Here is a 23,715-nt window from a genome sequence, read left to right as displayed (position 1 = left end):
CCACCAACCTTGGGAACCAAAATGCTATGACCCTTGTGCCTGTAGTTACACTGGCTCACTCAGCCTTCAAACCGGAACACAACAATACTGAGTACTGCTGTTTGGCGGTAGAATATCTAATGAATTGGTGGTACCTACCCAGACGGGACACGCACAAAGTCCTACCATGTGTAATGATCCAATTCAAAAAATCACTGGTCTAATAATATTGTTTTTTAACGAATAGCTTGAAGGTAACACGCTTATAGATATAGACCATTTACTGATTAATGGTCATAAGCAACGTCTGCCAACAGAAAAAGACACTAGAAGAAATACAAAGCATTCTCTAAATTTTAGTTATAATGATAACAATTATTATGTGTTGAAACTTATATATATGAATAATTAGCGTTATGTTACCTGTATAGCGGTGAGGGCAGCGACAATGGCTGGACCACCGAACCCGTGCGAGATAAGCGAGAAATGCGTTAGGTGTCGCTGAATAGCGGGCTCCAGCAGGTGAGGCGGCCGCGTGTTGCACAGCGGAGACCGGTCCTGGTTCAAAAGGTCCATCACCTCTTTCACCACCTGGAAATAGAGGGAATTTATGCGATGACTACTTTCCATCCGCGACTTGCGTGTAATGTGGGGGGCTTGTGTCTTGCAAGCGTACCTACCGCTTGAACAATTATCATGTCAATTCAATGTCAACGTTGCTTGTTTTTCTACATTCCTCCTGTGATTGGACAATATTATATTATAGAGCCAAAAATATATAGCCTATTTAGCTATATTTTTCTATAAATTATGGCTTGTACGTTAAAAGATAGACCAACGAATGTAAGATGGTTTCTCACCTGCTTGGTTGCCTGAAGCAAGTCCCTCCGGCGTCTCGCGTCGTGTTCGGCGTATTGCCGCGCGAGGTACTCGGCGAGAGCGCGCGCTGGGAATTCCGTCTCGCACACGTAGCCGAAATCGCGCGCTAAATGCACTGCCTCCGCTGTTAACAACATTAATGATGATTTTATTTTTTTATAATAGGTAAATAGTACCACCGTAATAGTTACCACCTGATGGTAATTGTTGCCACTACCCATGGATACTAGCGCCGCAAGAAATATTAATGTTTCCCCACATCGCCAATGCGTCACCAACCTTGGGAGCTACTACGTTGTGTCCTATGTGCCATATACCTACAACTTACAACATTGCTAAGTATTGCTGTTAGGGTGAATATCTATTGGGTAGGTGGCACCAACCCAAACGGGCTTGCAAAGGCTTTCAACCAAGTGAAGTGCAATAATGTACCTATTTTCTAATAGACCATGATTTTATATAATTATTTTAAATATATAAACGTAAACGAGAGTTTGAATATTAAAACCAATTGATATCTATTGTGAATTAATTAGATTATCCATTTATGGCTCTCTTACAATCCATATGCAAGTATAACCCATACTTGCATAAGGATTGTAAAAATATTACCATCGGTTTGGTAATAAGCAGCTCAGATTTCAGAAGTACTAGTGAATGAAATGTGGATGAGTCCATAAAAGAGTAAGAATTTGTAATCTGCGTTCGAGCCTCACCTTCCACTAACGAGGTCAGTAAAGTGACGTTTGCAGCTTTCCGTCTCCCTGCTGGCAGGTTAAGACCGATTTTCTCTAACTTCTCACGTAGTAATCGACCGCCATTTTTGCTCTTTGCTCTGAAACAAAAACAAAAAATACAAGTTAGATGATAATTTTAAATAAACATACACTAAGTAATAGTTTATACTAAAAATATATATGTATTTATGTTAATTTTAAAGTAAGATTTCTCTTCGAAACTAATGAAATCTTGTTACGCTATCTAATCAACGATCGTCTGATCTGACTTTTGAGTTTGTTTTTACAGAATAGCTCTTTTGGTCTTCAGTTGGATAAGTACGTGGTAAACTACCGCCGTAGCCAAATTATGGTCAAGAGGACATTGTTTATTTATTTTTATTTATATTTAAGATAAATATGCCATCACATAAGAGAGCACATAATAATGAAATACAAAAATGAAGCATGCTTCTATTAAAAAGATATGATAACTTCAAGCGAAGGTTGTCATAATAATAAAATTAATTTGCATCTATTATTCTATTGCTTTTGACCGGTCAGTCGAAAAATAATATAGTATTGTTGCCATAACGAAATATGAACAGATCTGTCAATTAAAAGCGGTATAAAAATTGAGTACCGCTTTAATATTTGGACAACTGGTTACCGCCTAATGAGCGTAGAAACCACATTTATCATAATGGTTGATTTAAAAACACAATGATAAAACGGTACTTGAATAATGAAATCTTTTTATACAATTATTTTCCTTTTAGTTTTGTTTTAATCAATCGTTTGAAATCCACGTCAAGCGAAAGGCAGAAAAAAGTAAATGTCAAATATTGACAGATCGCGTGTTTGAAGTTCAGCTACTAGCCGCTAGATCGAGCTACAGATAACTATCGATTACCGTCAAGCTAGTAGTTCCTGATTGACGCATAGAAAGTTACTTAAAATTTTGTTAATGCTTTTAAAATTAGAACACAAAATTTTGTCTCTTCGATATTAAAGCTCAAATTACTACGGCATAAATATATAAGCCGCATAAATAAAATTGGTATTTCTTAGCGTTCGTAACGCGCTACCAGTATTAAGTATTAACCTTCAAAAAATAAAAGCTCGTTAATGAAATTGTTTTTATAAACGATGGCGTTCAGAATTTGAATTGTAAGCCGAATGCGCTGGCTTGTTAGGTTGATTGATCGAAAAAAGTTGATAGTTTTTTTTTTAATTAACCGGTTTTATCGGGTTAATAGAACAGTTAGTTTAATGTAACTATTTTTGCATATCACTGTCATAAGATAGTATTATATGTAAACGTTTGAATTACTCAATTTATTTAGAAGAAGAATTAAAGTTAATTATTTTTCATTGTTATGTTTGGTGTAAATGGTTTTTACATTACATACGTACTTTTTGGTGATTAAACAAGTTAGACAGATAAGAAGATAAGAAGACCTTAGGTCTTGATTAGGCAAAACACTAATATTATATAGATTTAATGCAGTGTCATTGAACCCGCGATCCTTAACAGCAAAATCATAGTAGTTGAAAATGTCAGAAATACACACCGTTATAATAAAATATGTCTTAAAAGCCAGTACTTTAAAAAGTGAGAATCTCAAATATTTTTACAATTACCAGATTATTGCGTGATTTGATTAAATCTGTGTGAGTATGCACGTCACCTAAAGCTGTAAATGTAGGTTAATTGCCAAACATATTCACAATCACAATCGCATTTAAATTGAATCCTATCCTGATTAAGAGCTTAGTGAAAAAATATATATTGTGTTTGGTTCATATCCTTGTATCGATCTTTAAGTCAGAATTAAGTATAATTCGATTCGAATATGTGTTTAATGGCTCTCATTGTGTCAATTTTTTTTAATTGTATTAAAATACGAAAGCGAAGGTAAATATTGCAATGTGTGTATTATTGATGTATTTCTGTGTTTGAAATTAAAATTGTCTGCGTGAATTCTTTAGAAAGTAAGCAATTGGAGGGTTAGCTACATGTGAAATTTTATAAGACAGACGGTGTTACCCTTTTAAAAAAATTGTAACAGATAAAATAAGAAGAATAATATATCACCTTTTCTTGCAAATAGTATTAATTATTTAATAAATAAAGACTAGTGACGGCCAAAGAATGGTCATTAAAAAATTTTCGACTGTTCCCTATTAATGGTGGGCGGGATTATACAACATAATAGGCTCAATTTGATAAACCAACGTCTGGTTTTGAATTCCCCTTTTAACGGAATGCGGATAAATTCTTCGATACAGGGAATGAAATTTGATGTTTGAGCAAGGTTCGATTATTTGAAATAATGTTTTATAATTTAGTATATATAATAATTATATACGTAATATAATTACGTTTAAAATAGTAGTAGTATTTTATTGCGACTCTTTTATTGTAAAGACTTTAAATTCATACCAAATTTGTATAATAGTTGTCTTAAAAAAGTGTTCAGATATTATGTATAAAAAAAATTTTTTTCAATTGTTTGTGCATTTCTACTGTTGCATTGAAATATATAAAATATAGTATATAATAGAAGTATATTTGAATTCTATGTATATATGTTTGAAGTGTATAATATATTTTTAAATTTGAAACAAAAGCATGCAACAGATAACAATATTCCAAAGATAAAACTTTTTGGTATTTATTATTCTTATAAAAATAAACGATAATATATAATAATACAAACACATCAATAAGAAATGCTACCAAAACCAATGATTTCCATTTATTTGCAAATAATCCCACGAAACCTTATCAAAACTCTTCGGTCAGTTTTATTCAACAATATTTTCACACGTTCGCTTAACCATGGACAAAAGAAACGAGAATCACGCGCAGCTAACGAGTCAAACAATGATTTTGAATTTGGAATCAATGGAAAACTAAATCGGATGAATCGACAGATTGGAAACTAATGGGCAAGAAATATCGAGTGCGTATCGAATAGACTGTCCGATAGATGAGTTTATCAATCATCTACATGTCTTTGATTTCGTTATGATAATTACTATGCGAGTATCGAATAGTACCGTTTACTATAATAAGGGTACTTATTATGTATCATTCGATATCGAATTTAATATCGATGAGTGCTTCATATTAGACCCTGTGCATGAATACAATTTATGCGCAGCAAAATATACTCTAATTTATTTTAGTAGTACATATGTACAAGGCCAGTTTAAAAAAAATGCGATTAATTACTAGTACCACAGATTTGCATACCACAAAAATTGCGACCAAGCGTGCCCGAAGTCTGTGCTATGCACAAATTGACGCGCTATTATTCTAGTTTGTGTTCGTGTAATTGTCCCATTATAAACTCTTCTTGGGCAGTATATAACAAATAGAGTCCATGGAGAACCTACCATGAGTTAGTAATTTGATCACATAGATGTAATTAATTTTGAAATTTATATATACAGAAGCGAAATACCACACACTGATTAATCACGAAGAAATTATAACACATACAAACTTGAAATTTGGCGGGTATGTTCCTTTTTCGGATTTCGGATGGGGGTGAAAAGGAGTTGGAAGTTTGTTTTTCATAAATTTCGCGGGGGTAAAGCCGCAGATACAGCCAGTCATTTTATATGAGTGGTTGAGTGACGTAATCAAAATGAATAAAAATGATAACACGTTCGGTTTACATGCTATGTTGTGAACATGCATCGAACACGTATCTAGCTTGTGTGTACTCGAAATCTGTGGCCTTTGTTCGGTTTAAAAAAGAGTGAGTGAATAATATTTTTAAAATAACAATTAATAATAGAAACAGTAGTTAGCTAAGCAATCAATCCGCTCGTACAGCGCTACATCTTACGGTCTACTTGTTTTATTATCTTTAGTGAGACTCATTGGTCTAAATTGCAAAGTGTAAACGGACGTTTTATAGTAAGGAACAATTCTTAAAATAATTTCTATAAGGATTACATTTATGTAATTATATTTGTATCTATTAGGGTCCAAGCGGTATGGCTGTTTAGATTAATCGATCCAGGATAATATTATTAAATCTTATACTAATATTATTTGTATGTTTAGATATACTGTCAAATATGAGAACGCGTCGAAAAACTAGTGGCAAACAGTTGGACACTAAGTATACGCACACTATTAAAGTTTGACATTTGGCGAGTTTCAAGCGTATGTAGCTGTCACGCACACCAAGATAATAAAGTTGGCTTTAGTTTGTTTGTTTTAGTTCTTTTGTAGAGCGACACTCTATCTATAAATATAAATAATCTAAGCTTCTATCAATGAATGGATTTTCATATGCGAAATGATTTATTCAAAGACTTAATTTTGATAGATAAGTGGGTTCAAACGAATTGAACTTCCAGCTTTTTAATATTGGGATGGATAAATAATAAAGCGATAAAACTTAGTTTAATTTTACTACCAGTGTAATTACATTTGCAGGGGTCATTTTAGTTCCCAAGGTTGGTAGGACATTGGCGATGTAAGGTATGGTTAATATTTTTACAGTGCCAATTTGGGTGGATGTACCATTAACCATTAGGTCGCCCATTCGCTAGTTTGCTTTTTTTTATAAATCAATATTACTAAACGAAGACGTTTATTTTGTTCTCTAAATTAAAAACTAGTAATATGCATAAAACAAAAGTAGGGCGTTTCCGAGAAGGTTTTATATAAAATACATGCCAGGCGTCTACTGCCTTTACTTATAAATAAATCAACCGTTCATAGTTTTCGTTCTGTATATCTGTTGCTCTAAAAATTCCATCGAATTTTCGTTTTTAAATAAGCATAGGTATACCTTTAAAAAAAAACTTAATACACATTCCGAATGCGATCGATTCGTGTTCAATTACCCGAATCAAATACTAACTGATTGAAAATTAATATATCTTGCGTTACTGTATAACGATCCATCAATAAGCCTCGATTCATTAGTCAGATATGAAAGTTACGATATCACAATCAAAACTAATGTCATACATGAAAGAATGAATGACTTGTGTTCGGGTTTTGTAATATTCACATTTCTTATTATATGAAATGTCAAATAATTTTTTAATCTGTTTATACTTTACACTTATAACATTTAAGATATTTATTACACAGATTATATCATTTTAATGTTTTTTTAACTGTCACAGCTCTAATATTTTTGTTGTTTTTTTTCTAATATTATTGAATAAATGGTTCAGTGATCGGTCTCGTTCAGACAACAAAAAAATTTAGGTAATTTATGACAATTGTCAAGATTGAAATCGTACTAAATTTTTGACGCTAAAGTTTTGATTTTATTATTGAACTAATACATACTTATAAAGTTACAATTATTTTAATATTAGCTATAAATACATTACGAGTTTTTACTAACAGACCACAGACCGCTATAACTTTTACTGTTCAACGCCTTGCCACAGATAAAAAATGCTTAATATGTAAGTAATCGTTGATTTTATAAAACTCGGTATAGTTTGCGGTTACCGCAAGAGATATTATAAGCAATAACAGTTATGAATAACTAGGGCTGCCTAATAGTGATTTGATTTGTACGTTAATGTTAAAATGATTACGTTTTATTTACTTTGTTAAGAATTTTAAATAAATTTATAATCAAAAACTACATACATATATACATTTTTTCTCTTTCAAAGTATAAGGCATAAGTGAATAATTAGAAACATGTTTGTGTAAAAAATAGATCCTATAGAGCATAAGATTTTCTTTTTCTTTTTTTTTTAAAGAATAGTAGTACCCTTTTAAAAAAAGTATAAAGAATTACTAATATTTCAATGTATCCCTCCATTTAAGCATAACCATTGTGTTAGGAGTGGGTACGACAACAGCCCAACGGGTCAGGATCATGTGACTTTTTACATCGCTATAAGCTATTATTTGAAATATATCATAAACATACCTTCTTAATACGCCCCCCAACAGAGACGCGTTCAAGCACTCTGGTGGCGACAACCTCCTCTGCACTTCCGCTACCGTGACCTTGTACTTGCTGGTGGAAGATAGCAGTGACAGTCGCCCGGGTACGGAGCAGAAGACATCGTTTGGCGCGCATGTGCCAGTACCCCCTAGACCGTCTCGACCCTTCATTGCTGTAACAATAGAAAATGTATCAAAATGTAATTATGTCTCTCAGTTAATGTACTGACTTTTGAGTAAACATCAAATTGTTTTTATCACAGGTTCAAACTCGATAGCCATTAAGATGTACATGTGTATATTTGTACTATTACATTACATAAGGTATATTAATGTGTGTATTCAAAATTGTATGTGTGTTTGTGGGTGTGTGCGAATCTTTCTTAATACAAACTGTATGACTTTGTGTCTTTGTTGACACTACGGACTTTTTACTGTACTGTATTATTTATATGTACGATCTTATAAAACCAATAATTTGAAAGTAGATTTTTTATAGAGGAATTGAACTGTTTAACATCTGTCTTTTATTTGTCAGCATAAAATATTTAAACCCGTAAATTATTTGTACATACAGTAAGTACAAATGTTTCGCATCCGATTTCGAGGCATGGTGGAATAAGCTTGGAAGCTTCTCCTAAAAATGGGAGGGAGCTGCAGCAGCTGATTAACAGTTAAAGCTGCTAAATATCTAAAATTACATTATGGTACTTTATTGTAAGAATAGACCTATAATCACAGATGAATATTATATTTAAATATTATTATTTTAACACGTTTGATAAGCTACCGTTGCCAAATTAAAATTAAAAAAATGTCTAGAATTACACTCGTGAACCGTCTCTGTCAAAGCAGCGAGTGAGAGAAATTCTTTTTAAAATATATTTGGTATTAAAATAAATGTTATTTATTAAATGTTCAATTCTTTATAATTATGTAGATAAAATTGTATAAGAAATCGTTAAGCGCAAGATTTTTTTTTTGTTTCTCGGCTAAATAGATTTTTATACAATGTTTTATCTATATACCAAGAAAAAGGAAAAACAGGCGCTATTCAATAGTTATTTTACAAGTTAATCGTGTCAAATGTTAATCTACAACTAGATAATCAAATTTATTTAAATAATTTTAAACATATAAAACCTCTTTACTCCGTTCATTGTACGTGAAAGTTTGCAATATGAAAAAACCGCTAAGAATACGGGTGTTTCAAATTCCCCGCGTCGAATACCAACAATGGCAATCGTAACAATTAGCGCCACGCCCCAAACATGTGCTCAGCGTGAAATCCATTACCATTACAATATTTCTCTATGGAAACCTTAATACAATAAACATTACTGTATCATTAGTTCTGCACCATGCTGGCTGGTTGACACCGTGCTTTCGTAGAATGAAAATTAACACGGGTAATTTTTATTTTGTAAGTTATTAGCCAGTTACACTTTCATTTAAAGACTTTATTGTTAAATAAACATTGTTATATTTTAATATTATTTGTTTCTATGTGTTTCAAATATATTTTAACATTTAGCACTATTTATAATATTATTTTATAGAAATTAAATAGAAAGATGCATTCTCTATAAAATTAATCAGCAGAAAAAGTTAAGCTTCTATCTTAACAAGTCATTTCCGTATCCGACTTACGCTATTTAAATATCGAATGATTGATCGCTACTTTTATTTCTCTGAATCGATTTATTCGGTTGAATGAGATCGATTTTTTTGTGTATGAAAAATCGATACACGTATCCGATAACTGTATGATGGCTAATTATCGCTTATCAAGCGGGTCATCGATGAGGAAATGAGTTAATAACTAACTTGTTCTATCATTTGATTGTCTTTGTGATGTCTATAGAGACGTTTTGCACGCAGTAGGAAGTCTGAAGACTTATTTGAATTTAGAATGTATTTAAAAAAAGAATAATTGGGATTCCATAATTGCCTTCAACAATTATTTGATGCTTTAATAGCTCGTCGGTTGTTTTTTTTTATTCGTGCAGTTGTTAGCGTGGCACTGATTTAGCAAGTAATATGACCTCTTAGGGTATTTTCATACTATACGCTCTTATTAATATTTTCGTTTCATGTTTAGATGGATTTTTCTTGTTCTTGCTTGTATACAAAATGCATATTTTTTATTTGAAAGTGGCGATCTGAAGGTATGTTAATATGTAATAATTAATATTAAGTAATACTTCCTGCTTTTATAAGAATTTAGAAATTATTTTGAGTGTTTTTTTTTTTTTTTAAATAATTCTAAAGTATAATAATTAATTTTTTAGGCAAAGAGCAAAATTTACAATTTTTTAATTTCAATGTTGAATTTCCTTGATATACATTCTAATAACACATTCAAAGTTATTAAAATTACTACTTATTCGTTTTTATTAAACGGAAAACCAAATGTTTTGAAATAGAAATAGAAATGTCACGAATAGATCGTTTCGACCGATTATGATGTTCATATGAAGTTTGTAACCCTTGTCGTAAGCAGTCGGAATAGGCACCTAGGACCTAGTCGGAATAGAATCCTCATTGCCGGGGATTAAGCCAGCCACTTGGCCATCTCAGGTCTCTAGACATATATTATACATAATTAAAAAAATCCTCAAATTCAATATAAACTTACTTTTTAACAGAGGAAGGTCTGTCATAAATCCAGTGGTATCATCCATGCCCGCATTCTGAAAAAAATATGCATTATCAAAATGATGGAATGTCATAATATCTTAATACCACTATTCTATTATGGAAGGAAAATTCCTTGAAAAAAAAAATCCGATTAGGAACGCGTCCGGCGGAGGGTTTTAATTTATTAAGATTATTAAATTCCGATTGGCTGTCTGACATATTTCTCGATGTTTTATATCGAATAAAAAAAAGTTAGACGTAGCGTTGATAAATTGCTACTGTTTACTCGATATAATAGATGATATAAATTCTGTAGATTAAAGTATTAGAAATATTTTAATTAATTAAATTTTTATTACATAAAAACTCTATTATACATATAAAACTAAACGGAGTGCATATAATATAAAAGCGTAATTAATTGTTTGTATTTAATTACTAAAACGTGATTCTAGAATAATCTTACCTGTGTCTCGTCGGTTGAGTGAAGCGCGTGGTGCAACGCAATCTCATGTTGTTCGCGCGCGCCGTACTCCGCCCGCCTGTCGCCACCTCCGTAGCTAAACCCGCCGTGTGACAACTACAGACAAAACAATACATTGTTTAAACAAATCACTGCTAAGAATATAACAATAATTAATATGTAGATAAATTGTCTATATCTAAATCTCATTGTCCTTGATTAGTACATACTATATTTGACAGTACGTCAGTTGATTATGGTAGAGTAGGGTCTATGTCGGAGAAATCTGTATTTATAGTTAGTATATGTAGTCTATTCTAATATATTATAACAAGAGGACAAAAATTAAATAAAATACATTTGGAATCGCATTGACGCGATATCATTGGCCGCGAGCTTAAATAATTTATGATATTAATTATGGATTTACGAAAAATGGCGTTGGAACTTCATCGAAACTGTATCGGAACTTAGTTTAGAGGAATAGTGTTGTATTATAAATCAAGATATATTAATCAAAAACTGTTAGGAGTACACAATATAGCTGAGCTATAAAATCGCGTGGAATACGTAAATTTATGTTTTGTTTATCTTTATTCCTTAACTATAGTGTAATTAGTAGTTAACAAGACAATATATTTTTAGTGATAATGATACAGCCATAGAAACTATGAGCATGAAGGTAATTCGGGGTGGGATGTCAATTATTATCAGTCTGTGGTTGTAACGATTCATTCAGCAACATAAATACACGATGCAATTGAATGAATTGATATTCTGGTATTTTTCACTAGTCAAAGGTATTCGGATATCTTTCGGAACAAGGGTAGCAAAAAGTTTGTATATTTGTATTTAATTTTTTTTATATTCAATAGACATTTTAAATTTCTGAACAAGTTAATGAAATACTACATATATCTTTTTTAATTTATGATATTAATATGACTTTCAATTTTATATTTTAAACAATACAATAATTTAAGAGATAAAGTTTTATTTTTATAATAAACCTGATATAAGAGATAAAGATTCGTTTTAAAATATAATATAGTCATCATATGGTACGTATAAAAACCTCTTTAGATAAAATTCTTATAATAAATATGAGTATCATAACTTCATGGTATTATCCAACGACAAAATATCCGTCTAAAGTTCGCATTGTATGGATTCCCGGACGTTCCGGGACATTAGGGGTTAATCTACTAAAGCATTTCCTATATAAAAGTATTGTGTGTTACAACATCATGAAGTACGTTTCTAATTGATTAGTTCATTGAAAGGAGCTTGGAAAACATTTTCAATAAGTTTGTATATATTTTTTAGAAAAGAAGTATAAAATATTCTCTATATTTTTTTCTTGTTTATGGCATTTGGTAATGCGACGTTAGATCGCTTAAATTTCACTATGTAAAAAATATTTTAAATGAATCAAGTGAACACATTCCAAATTTAAAATTAGCCGCGCCCCTTTTGGCGTTAATATGACATATGTTTTATTTGCCAATATTATTTTCTCACAAGTTCAAACGAAAATATTTCTTTTCTTCCCAATAAATAGAGATATTTATACACATACGTTATATCTAACCAAAGTAATGTATCGTAAATACAATAATTTCGATATGGAGGGTTATTTTAATAACATAATAATTTAGGGTAAGGTTACAAGTATGTCAAGATTTCGGAGCTGGCACGCGGCGGCCGAATAGTTTTATAAGACCGTTGCGAATCGATTTCTTAACGTTACTCGTGTATTGTTAAATAATAATAACCAAAATGGTAGAAATATTCATTACGAGTTCATATTTTATAATCTATTCTTAACGGTTTTACGGCTGTCAGAGTACTTTTCATTGTGTAATTAGAATTATCTTTAGTATCTCCGGTGTTAATAAAATTAACCAAAGGCTGTCGTTGATGTTTTTTTTTTAAAATAATGTTTTGTTTTGTTTTAGAAAAATGAAAAGGAATTCACTATACAGCCTTTGAACTGTAATTTTTTGATAAAAATGTACATAATTTATTTTGGGATTAGTTCTTTTTTTAAAAGAGCTGTAATAAGTATTGTATTATTTTCCTAATATACAAAATTTAAAGTTATACTGATTTGCATTTCAATAACAATATTGGTTTATTGGCTAAATGATATAAGGACGTAGCGCCCTAAAACCTCCTGAGTTCAGACCCCAGGCCGGGTGGAAAGGTTTTTTTTTTTGTCAAATTATTATATGTACACTTCTGTACCATGGAAAGCAAGTTAGGCCATTGTTCCTGTAGGTACCTTAAACCTCAAAGAGTCCGGTCGTATTCGATTCGCCGTCTACCGGGTTATGAAAGTAAGGGACTATGTTAACAATGACAATATAAAATTAGTCAGTTGTAATAATAAGTACAAACATGTAAAGGCTTACGTGGTGTGAGTGTAACGCGTCATGGTGGTCGCGGTGGTGACGTAAGTGTGCGTGTGGTTCGTGGTGGCCGTGGTGTCGTGGTAACAGCTGCTGCGGGGCGTAGTGCTGTGCGTATTCTGGCCCACCGCCACCTCCGCCGCTGTATTCCATACCATGACTCTGAGGATCACAGAAATTGTTAGATTTTTTCTCATGGTAAAGACAAGAAAAGTGAGAATGGTATCTAGGTCATTTTTATAGGTTTTATATTACATATTTAACGACTATAAATTTAATAAATGCCTTATTTTACTTTAAAAAAAAAAAAAGTATTAGATATTAATTTACATAATTTAAAAAATATTACTTTAACGTTTCGTAAATTAATCAAGTCAACTCACTTGATTAATTTACGAAACGTATAAGTAATATTTTTAATAAATAACTAGTTTAAGTAAATATACCATTATTAAAAACTAGTAATATTGAGCGTCAAATTATAAAAACTTTTTTGATTAATATAAAAAAATAGTGTTTAGACCTGTTGTTGATGATGTGGGCTTGCGGGATGGGCTGTCGGAGCGAAGGGTGGCGGGAAGTACGGTGGCTGGAAGTCGGCGAGCGAGGGCTGCGCGCCGCGGAACCCGCCGCCGCTGAGCCCGAGCCCGCCGCCACCGAGGCGCTCCTGAGTACAAGAAACCACAGATTAATTAATAAACAAAATAAAAAAATGTTCCTACATGGATTTATTTCAGTATATTAAATTGTATCATTAGCAAAAGTGGCGAATTTAGCGCAATACTTTGGCCGGAAGTAATTTTAAATTCAATTGTAAGATTTCACCGGTACATTCTATAATAAGTAGATTTTAAAAAAAAAGCTACATACCTAATATGATACGGAGGTAATAATGTATTTGCGAATAAGGCCTTTTATTAACAATAAATAAACAAATAAAGCGTGTTTTATTATCGGAATAATTATGGGAAAACGTCTAATTTCTTTTTTTTATTTTTTTTTTTAAATGAGACCAACACAACGTATAATATATATATATATCTGTTGTCTGCCTCTTTAAAAATAACAATTTTAAATATTGAGACATTTCAAATATAGGTTAATTTATCATGCAATTCTGCTCACTCCAAGTATTTATAATAAGTATCCACCAACATGCATTGGAGCAGCGTGGCGGAATTAGCTTCAAAACTTCTCTTTTCTTCTTCGTTAAGGGGCTTAGCCCAGTGGGACATTAACAGGTTACAGGTAGGAGTTACATATATTTTAGTAAGTCTAGCTCTACCATTAACTATTATGCTGTCAAGTTGAAGATTAAGAGGAAAATATAGTTTTAGCGAATAGGCTGATTCTTTTAGATCATTGTATTTATACTCTGTTCGAACTTTTAAAATTATTGCGTGTTATATAATAATTATAACTAGGTTATGACTGTACTTGAATGGATACCACCCACACTCAAATCATTCTACCGTTAACTTATAAAACTAAAACATTATATAAACCAGTACGAATGATGAATTAATTAGATTAAATGATAAGATCGTTATAATTTTGTCACATGTTTCATGTTTGGCAAATTGGTAATATCCGGTATAATTTTGGCATATTGGGAATAAATATTACAATGCCAATCCAATATCATAGTCAATTTATTACCAATGATATGTAACAGTTTTTTTTTATTATATACCCAAGTTAGTATTAGTTAGTTAGTAGTTAGTAGATAAAACTTTTCACAGCTGTTTTGTTTAGACGTAAATTGTTTATCGATTGAAATGTTTTAAGATTTTTTTAAATGTATGTGAGATATTTCGTTCGTATCTCAAGTATTAAAAGACGTTGTGCTAAAACTATATTCCAGCAGGCAAAATATAATTAAATCTCAGAATTACGTAATATTTTTAGTTTCTCGCGGTTGTAGAGCACTACAAGGCCGCTACGAGTTGGAGACGTGCAGTAAGAAATAAACTTACTCACTAGACTTAGAATATTTAAAATTCAAAGTAATATTCTATCATACACATGATTTTATTAAATTAAACTGTAGGTACCTTTTTACACTTTACGACATAAACTAGTCTTATTAAAAATATACTTTATTTAAGGAAGCTCTTAGAAGTACTTATTAATTTTAATTTTGGAAGGTATTGTGCAGCATGCAACGGTTCAGTGTGTATATTCTATTGAGAAGAAGAAACTCAGAAGTAACTTTTGCATCAATCGAGAAATGTACCGAGAGTTATCCATATACAATTTAATTCATGCACTAGTTGTCGTCTGCGCCTTTGCTTGCGTTTAAGGGGTTGGTCATCAGTTGTTAGCCAAGCTTGCTTCATACGAAAAAGACAGTTATTTTCGCATTTATAATAATAGTATACAAGTATGAGAGTCATACTAAATCAAAGCTATTGTATCATCGTTAAGAATCTTGTATATTCATTACATTAGCAGCCTGTAAATTTCCCACTGCTGGGCTAAGGCCCAAGCCCTCTCCCTTTGTGGAGAAGGTTTGGAGCATATTCCACCACACTGCTCCAATGCGGATTGATGGAATATACATGTGGCAGAATTCGTTGAAATTAGACACATGCAGGTTTCCTGACGATGTTTTTCTCCACAGCCGAGCACGAGATGAATTATAAACACAAATTAAGCACATGAAAATTCAGTGGTATTGATGCACGCGTTCTAACCACTGGACCATCTCGACTCTTGTATATTCAAAAGACTTAATTAAGATCTAAGTATAATTACATTACTTTGTCTTAACGTGTTCAAAAATATCACTTCAATGTACCAAAGTGTGAATTAAAATTTTATCAACAGTAATAAGACCGGCTGACATCAACGAGCTAATAGCCTTATGATTAATGTTATTATCAAATCAACATTTCTTTGTATTAAAGCTTAAACATTATTCTATTGTATTAGTTAAATTAAACGTGAATCACTGCGGTATCGAAGACCACGTGTAGCCTTTGATAGGGTTAATTATAGGTCCAATTAATAAAGAGCTTATGTAATCCTTAATGAGATACACATTATATGTGAACTATGGTGATGATGATTATGTCTTTTAAGGGAGATGAGCTAACTACCCAGGGTTTTTTTATGGCATTGGTTGGCGGACGAGCAGATGGGCCACCTGGTGCTAAGTGATCACCACCGCCCATAGACAAAGGCGCTGTAAGAAATATTAATCATTCCTTACATCACCTATGCGCCACCAACCTTGGGAACTAAGATGTTATGTCCCTTGTGCACACTGGCTCACTCACCTTTCTAACCGGAACACAACGATACAGAGTACTGTTATTTGGTGGAAGAATATCTGATGAGTGGGTGGTACCTACCCCGACGGATTTGCACAAAGCCCTAACAACAAGTGATATTATAGTGCAAAAGTGTGTGCGCAGACACAGGTCCACTCTCTGTTCCTTCACTCTCATAATCTGATGTGACCGGAAGGTCAGGCGCATGCCTAATACCAACATTGCTCTCCGAGGCACCGTATTTTTGTGTCGTTTATGTAGTACTGCTGTTAGCTACAGGCATTTACAGCGTCACCGGACGCTGGGGCGAGTACTAGACTCAGGCTTGAAATTGAGCCCTATAGAGAGAGACGTTCGTCTTGAGGGTGTCTCCTATGAGATCGCACCTCGGCTCAGAACGTATTCGGTACCGTAGTGCAAACTTCAAATTTCCAGACTCCGGGCTGGTACTGAGAATTTTTCCACAGACAAATCAAATAACTTTTATTGAGTCGACCTAGGGTTTGAACCCAAGACTTCGGCAAATACTGTCTTATATCTAGCCACTAGTTTAACGAGGCAGTGAAGCATATAAAATATATGTGTTTTATTTTGTTAAATATAATCAAATATAATGAAGAGTTTGATTGGACACTGCGAAGGTACTTATATAATTAATATTACATACATTATATTTATTAAAAGGGCCGCGTCTTCTTATATACGTTTTATATATTTAGGGATTGTTATTAAACATTTGTTTAATTTATAATTTAATCATATAAAATAATGATATATTACTATTGGTTTGAATTAAACGAAAGTTTTGACATTTGATATGTCTGTCTTTGAGTCGTAAATAAGAATTACAGATTATAATGAAATCACATTGTGATTACAAGCGCACGCGATGTTCGAATTATATACATATAATATAATTGTAATGAGCGTCGGTATGCACTCGAAATGATTTTTAAATTAATCATTCTAGATAATAAACTAATGTGTTTTATAAATCTGTCCGTCTGTCATTCTGATATTGGTATTTGTGAAATTATAATTTTTAAATTTTTTGTGAAATTAAAATTAATTCTGTACTAGCAGACCCGGTTACGCGTTGCCGTTGCTACGTGATTTATTTAGATAATGATTATGTACCTTAGAACCTTCTCTAAATCACTTTGAAGACAACACAAAAGGTGTGTTAGTTTAATGAAAGTTCCAAAAAAAAACAGCGACCTTTTTTTAATATAGATATGTATCGTATTTTATAATATCAAATGGTATTTAAATTAATAATAATTGTATATTATGTTAGTTTTTTAATGTCGTATTACACTGCAGTATTCTCTATTGTTATATTGTATTGTGAATGAGTTAATTTTACCATATGTAATTAAATAAAACGTAACAGTATTAAAAAAAAAAAATTACTTTGACATAATTATGTTAACTAGATTTTTTATTCGAACGCATATATAATGAAGTAGCAATTTAAAACAAGATTTATATGTTCAGTAATCAAATCTCCATTTTATACTTGATCTGAGATTAAAAATTGAATTTAGATCAATTGCCAAATATCGAGTTACGCGTGCTTAAATAGTTGTAAACACGCGACAGTCTTAAGACAAATATTAAATATTTATATGTGACTGAAGTGAAACCTTTTCGCGTCAGTGTTGCTCGTAAATATAAAAAGCAGAATCTATAATAATTTACTATTCATAAAAAAACTAACTAACTAACTTATATTCATAAAAAAAAGAAAAAATATTTTCATAAAAAAATGACAATTATAACGTTTTTAGGAAGTTCAGTGGAGTTCTGTAATGTTTTATTTTTACAGTGTAGTTAGACTGTAGAAATAAAACATTACAGATATTAAAACTTTAGAACACGTTTCAATATAGCAACATTTTAAGAGTGAGTGAGTTCTCACTCTAAAAATGTCACTCACTAGTCAGACTATAAAAAATAGTATAGCACAGTAAATCGTATTTTGACAAACCAATGTTTAATATAAAACGTGTTAATTTAAATAAATAGAATTTGATTCATACTCAAATATTACTAAGTTTAATAATATTGTTCATACTGTTGTGCAAATATTTATCATTTAATTTTTCTACATATTTTTTTCTTTTTTATATACAAGACAGTTTGTCTCGTGTCTGCGCTAATCAATAACGATTGCACTCGATCAAGTTTTGTTTAACTAATATGATGACCGGATGTGGTGAAAACTAAAACAGGCAGGTACATTACGCAGTGAGATAATTACCTATAGAAAAGATAACTGTCAAATAAATATTATTATTTATCAGTAGAAGTAAGATAATATTTATTTTTATAGTATTTAATAGTCAAATGGTAACTTATTTGTTAATGGTTCGGATACTCCGCCAAGTTGTTCTAATGAAATATATGGCTGAATATGATTGGGCATTGTGCTAGTTTTTTTTTCATGTATTTAAATTATTTATTCCTTATATACATCCTTACGTACATTCTGAACTCTTGCCTATTTGTATATTAATAAATTAACTTTATCTTTGATTTTTATAACTAAATTATTTTTTAAAGCGTACTAGTTTAATATAATGAATTTGTGATTTAAGATATTTTTTTAATAACCATTTTATATACGAAAATAAGTCGCTGAAATTTTAAAATATATACTTTTTTAATGAATAATGTTATTTTTTACAAACTTTTGAGATCTAGGTAATTAATTTTATAAAAAATATGATAAAAATAAAATTATGCAATGACTGATGGAAATAAATATACAAAAAAACAAATTCCGAAGCGATTAAATGAACTTAAAATTAATTAACGTAATTTGGTTAAATGTCGCCATTTTTCATTGCTATAGTTAAAAGCTATTAACGCCATTTCAATGTCGTAAGCGGTCTAATTTTTATAAGATTTATTCATTATACTCTCTAATTACTTGACATATTCTCATTGACACAGATAAAATAATTAATCGTGCAAAATGGTTCGAATTGCAAAAGGTTAAAACATGTCGATCATTTTATTACGTGATTTCGGTATTTTTATTTTGAAATTAATGAACCGGTGAACATTTTATAAATGATGTAGTTTAATTAGTAATTTGACCTTTTTACAGAAACTAGAAAATAATAAATTCACTAGAGGATCTGAGAGATATTTATTTTTATAATTGAGAAGACTATTTGTGCTGCCAGAAGATGCAATGCGTTACGGAGAAGGTTTTATTATATAATATTATTATTTAAACAGCTGATCTTGGCAGTTTCACTCTCTTTAATTTAAGTCAAAGACTAATATTAGTAGTAAAGTTTCAATATACGTTTATATTAGAATGACATTAAAATTTATGTTTGACAATGTTTTGGAAGTATTATGTAGTGCAAAAAAGAAATATCTATAATAAATAAACTTTAAATAAAGAAAAGAAATAAAATTGTAAGAGAAACTTATTATACTTCAAGTACCAAACACTAATTCCATCTTTTTTAATCTGCATTCAATATTTCGTAAATATATATTTTTTTACAATATAAGTCATACGAAATTGAAAAATATACGAGAAAGACGGTATTTTATGATAATAATAATAAATTGAATGTGTATACCAGTTATACTTCATATATACACATACATATGTATGAAAAAAGGCACAATACTTACAAAATAATTTCCTACATTATCTCTGTAATTAAAAAAAAAGTAAAACCACTTTAAAAAAAGAACGATTACTAGGTCCTTTTTATCGAAACATATTTTTCTTTATAAATGCTACCTTAATGAAGAGTTACTTTGATTTCCATATTTTTAAAAATAGAACATTTTCTACAGCGTAGGTAATATTTATGTGGGTGTAAACATAGGTTGCTAGTGCGGTAACAGGCTATAAATTATCGATATCGATACGTCATTTAATATACTGTTATATGTCTAAATCAATCAATCAATAGAGGAATGTGTAATGGCCGATGTGTCTATATTACAATGCAGTTAAATTGACCAATATGTAAGTCTCATTAATATACGGAATAGGCAGAGTCTATTCGTTAGCGCGTCTATATAAAATGGTTTTCCGCGATATAATAATGATGTCTGGGTTTAGTTTGTAGTATCTTATTACTTATTATACAATTGAGAAGTATGATATGAAGTTTTATCGATTATATAGAGAGTAGTTTAAAGATTCGAGTTTGGGCTTCGTGACTACTTTTCTTTATATAGTTTCTACCGCTACTAATATTGCAGAGGATAATTTATTACTAACTTTTTTAATTATTTTAAATAAATTTTACAATAGGAGATTTAGCTTGATTTTAAGTTTATAACTTAAATTTTGTTAGTACTTGTCGGTAAACCATGTAATTGAATTTCAAAGCATTTTTAACACAACCGATAGATCTGATATTTTGTATTCATTTTACCTTCTGATTCAAAGAAAGTATATAAAATTAAACTTTTCAATGGTTTGAAAAGTTTAATTTTATATTAGTATCATTAGCTTAATCAATACAAGGCTAATACTAATGTGTTAACATTAGTGCATGTAATGAAAATAACATGAAATAAATTAAACCCTAAAATGAATCGGAACGAAACGAACCAATAATAGAAACATTCAAATTCTAAAACTAATTTATACAAACTAGTGCTAAAAAAGTTCAGACGAATGTAAAATGTCCAGTCATTCTTAGATAGGTTTGTAAAAAAAGTCAGTCAGCTAGTCATTTTGACGAAGAAGGTTTATTAGATGGTATAAATGCTTTTATTACGTTTCAGAAAATAAATTAATAATTAAAATACGCTCATATGATACCGTTAAAGATAAATGAGTCACTATGTAAAGTGTACGTTGAAGTTTTAACTTTAGAGGCAGCGAATGAAACTTAAACCGACTCGACCACGAATTGTGCTTTAAAATTTTAATATTTTGTTTTGCAAATAAATTTCATTAATTATTTTGAATGTGACCCATGATGGTAAAGGAACGATGATAGTAAAACTACGCCTTGTATTGATATTATCTTTCACAGTTTTAAAGAAAATATGTGGTTACCAATGCAAACATCTTGAGTTTTAATAATATGTTTAATTTGTGTTTAGAATTTATTTCTGCTCGTTTGTTAAGAAAAATACCCTGAAAAAATATGTAGCTATGTAGAGCAGTTTGATTTGTACGCTAACTATTTTTTTATTTGTGTATAATTAAGGCCTTATTATTAATAATTCTTATGTGAATAAATGTTGTAGAGCATATTGACATAAGTCTAAATCTTTCTTCTTAGCATAGGACTCCTCTTTTGCCCAACATATTTGTAGTATTTTATGATTCTCACCATAAGGTATATTATGTACTTAATATATTATATTAAATGTTTCGAATGTATCCCAATCTTAGTACATAATACCACTGTCTTATTATCTAGTTTCTATATTATTTGTTTATCTTCATATATAAAACTTCTGTACGTGTATGTAACTGAATTCCTAACGGTTTGACCGATTACGTTGTTATTTATGTGTATTTGAATGAATCACTGGATGGGTTAGATTGGACCCGGTAGGTGTCTCTACAGTCGGGAACTGTATTAAAATGTACAATTCTTGAGAACATCGAGTTTTTATATTACCTACAAAAAATTAAATAAAGTATTTGAAGATAATCTTACTAATATAAAGAATGTGAAAGTTTCGATTGAAATTTTACTTAATGACGCCAGAACGGCTGAAAATAAAAATGAAAATAAAATTAAGCACAGAGATAAATTATCGTCTGGAATAGCAAATACGTTTTAAATTTTTTTATCAATAAAAGCTGTACGCCTTCATCATACTCCTTCCTATCAACCGGGTGAAGACACGGACGGAAAGTTGTAAGTAATATATGCTCGTATGAGTACGCGCATGACCGCGAGTTACTAGATATATAAATATATAAAGCTTACATGTGTAGCTTAACGAGTCAATTCATCAACATCGAATTTGCATTTTCCATATACTCGATGATTCCATTGAAGTTTTTTATCGCAAATAACACCAGTTTTAATGAGCGTTCTGAATGATATAATATATTTGATTTGACAAGTTGAAGACTACTAAATCATTTTATATAATAATTGGCCATGTGTTACGGGGCGGTTGATATTTTTAAATTAATTATACTTTGTTATTACTAAGAAAGATGTAGGTATTCTTTACAAAAAAAAAAGACAAACACATTAATTCTTCCCCTTTTTTAAAATGTAAAGGTATAAAGTAATATATTAAGATTAGCCTTATATATTCATAATAAAAAAAAAAAAAAATTATGTATTACCTGCACCTCAATCACGCTGGATAAATCCACGTACGCCACCGCCAGTTTTTTATATCTTCCCAACAAAAAGAAGGTATAATTTTTTTATTCGTTAACAACACAATTTTTATCGCACCATCTAATTACATTAAACTCACTACGAAATTGTCCCCGTTTTCTTGTAAAGTTCAAAACGTTAATCGAAACGCTGAGAAAGCGAACTACAAAAAATAAAACAATATGTAAATTTTTATCCGAATATTCGATAATTACTGGCCCCTTACAAGGCGGACGATTCCGGCAACGATCAGTAAGTGATTACTTCTTAAATTACAACCTTACGTTCGAAACTCGCTTCGACCCATTGGACTACCGGATCCAATGTTATAAGTGATCGACAACAATTTATATCTCGTATTAAATAATCGATTGAAATTATAATGAAATTTTGACACACGTGTGCACTAAATTCGAAAATCGAACCGTAAGCGAATATCATTTAAATAAATATCGATAATTTCATATCGCCACGTTAAACATCCCTAATGTTTATTAGAATTTTATTATGCAAATAACGTTATAAAATCGATTCTGCATGGCGATTATATCCGATACTCTAGAAATAAAAAATAATTAATATAGAAATCGTTTAGGCGTTGTTTTATTATGCCTTCTGTAACGGTATATTTTTAATTACAGAGCTCGTACGTTTTTTTCTAATCGAACTTTTAGTATGATTACTTTGCTGTAAAGTTTACAAATAAAAATAAGATTGTGATTATTGAGGCACATGCCTAATTGCGTTTATCGTTTTATATTTAATGAATCAATCATCAAAATAAAAAATAAAATTCAACTGAAAAACATATGCAGCCACATTATTTATATAATAAGAATAATTTAATTAATATTAATAAAAATAAGTGGAATTTAATTGACGTTATACATGTAATTCACAAAGCACTATCGAGTTGTTTACGGTAATTTTTCACGAATGACCTTGCACTAGCGATCGTGCGCGTCGCGTGCCAAACGGTGACTGCCGAGGGCGGTCCTCCCTCGGGGTATTTACTATCGATACTCGACTCATGTTTGACCCCTTTTACTCAACTC

At 30.9% G+C, this 23,715-nt stretch overlaps 1 protein-coding gene across 1 annotated transcript in view; it reads right to left on the bottom strand.

Annotated features, from left to right (window-relative positions):
* The window catches only part of LOC125073399 (transcription factor AP-2-epsilon), a 70,188-nt gene that overhangs the window by 1,742 nt on the left and 44,731 nt on the right, over positions 1-23,715 (bottom strand). Inside the window, exons 3-10 of the mRNA XM_047684214.1 lie at positions 13,562-13,705; positions 13,042-13,200; positions 10,631-10,744; positions 10,163-10,217; positions 7,508-7,697; positions 1,575-1,693; positions 840-982; positions 403-570 (exon numbers count right to left, since the gene is read on the bottom strand). Coding sequence (XP_047540170.1) covers positions 403-570; positions 840-982; positions 1,575-1,693; positions 7,508-7,697; positions 10,163-10,217; positions 10,631-10,744; positions 13,042-13,200; positions 13,562-13,705 — 1,092 coding nt within the window. The remainder of the gene's footprint in view (positions 1-402; positions 571-839; positions 983-1,574; positions 1,694-7,507; positions 7,698-10,162; positions 10,218-10,630; positions 10,745-13,041; positions 13,201-13,561; positions 13,706-23,715) is intronic.

This window comes from Vanessa atalanta, chromosome 24 (assembly GCF_905147765.1).
Source record: "Vanessa atalanta chromosome 24, ilVanAtal1.2, whole genome shotgun sequence".
In the NCBI taxonomy this organism is placed as follows: domain Eukaryota; kingdom Metazoa; phylum Arthropoda; class Insecta; order Lepidoptera; family Nymphalidae; genus Vanessa; species Vanessa atalanta.
This window is presented reverse-complemented; position numbering and strand designations above follow the sequence as displayed.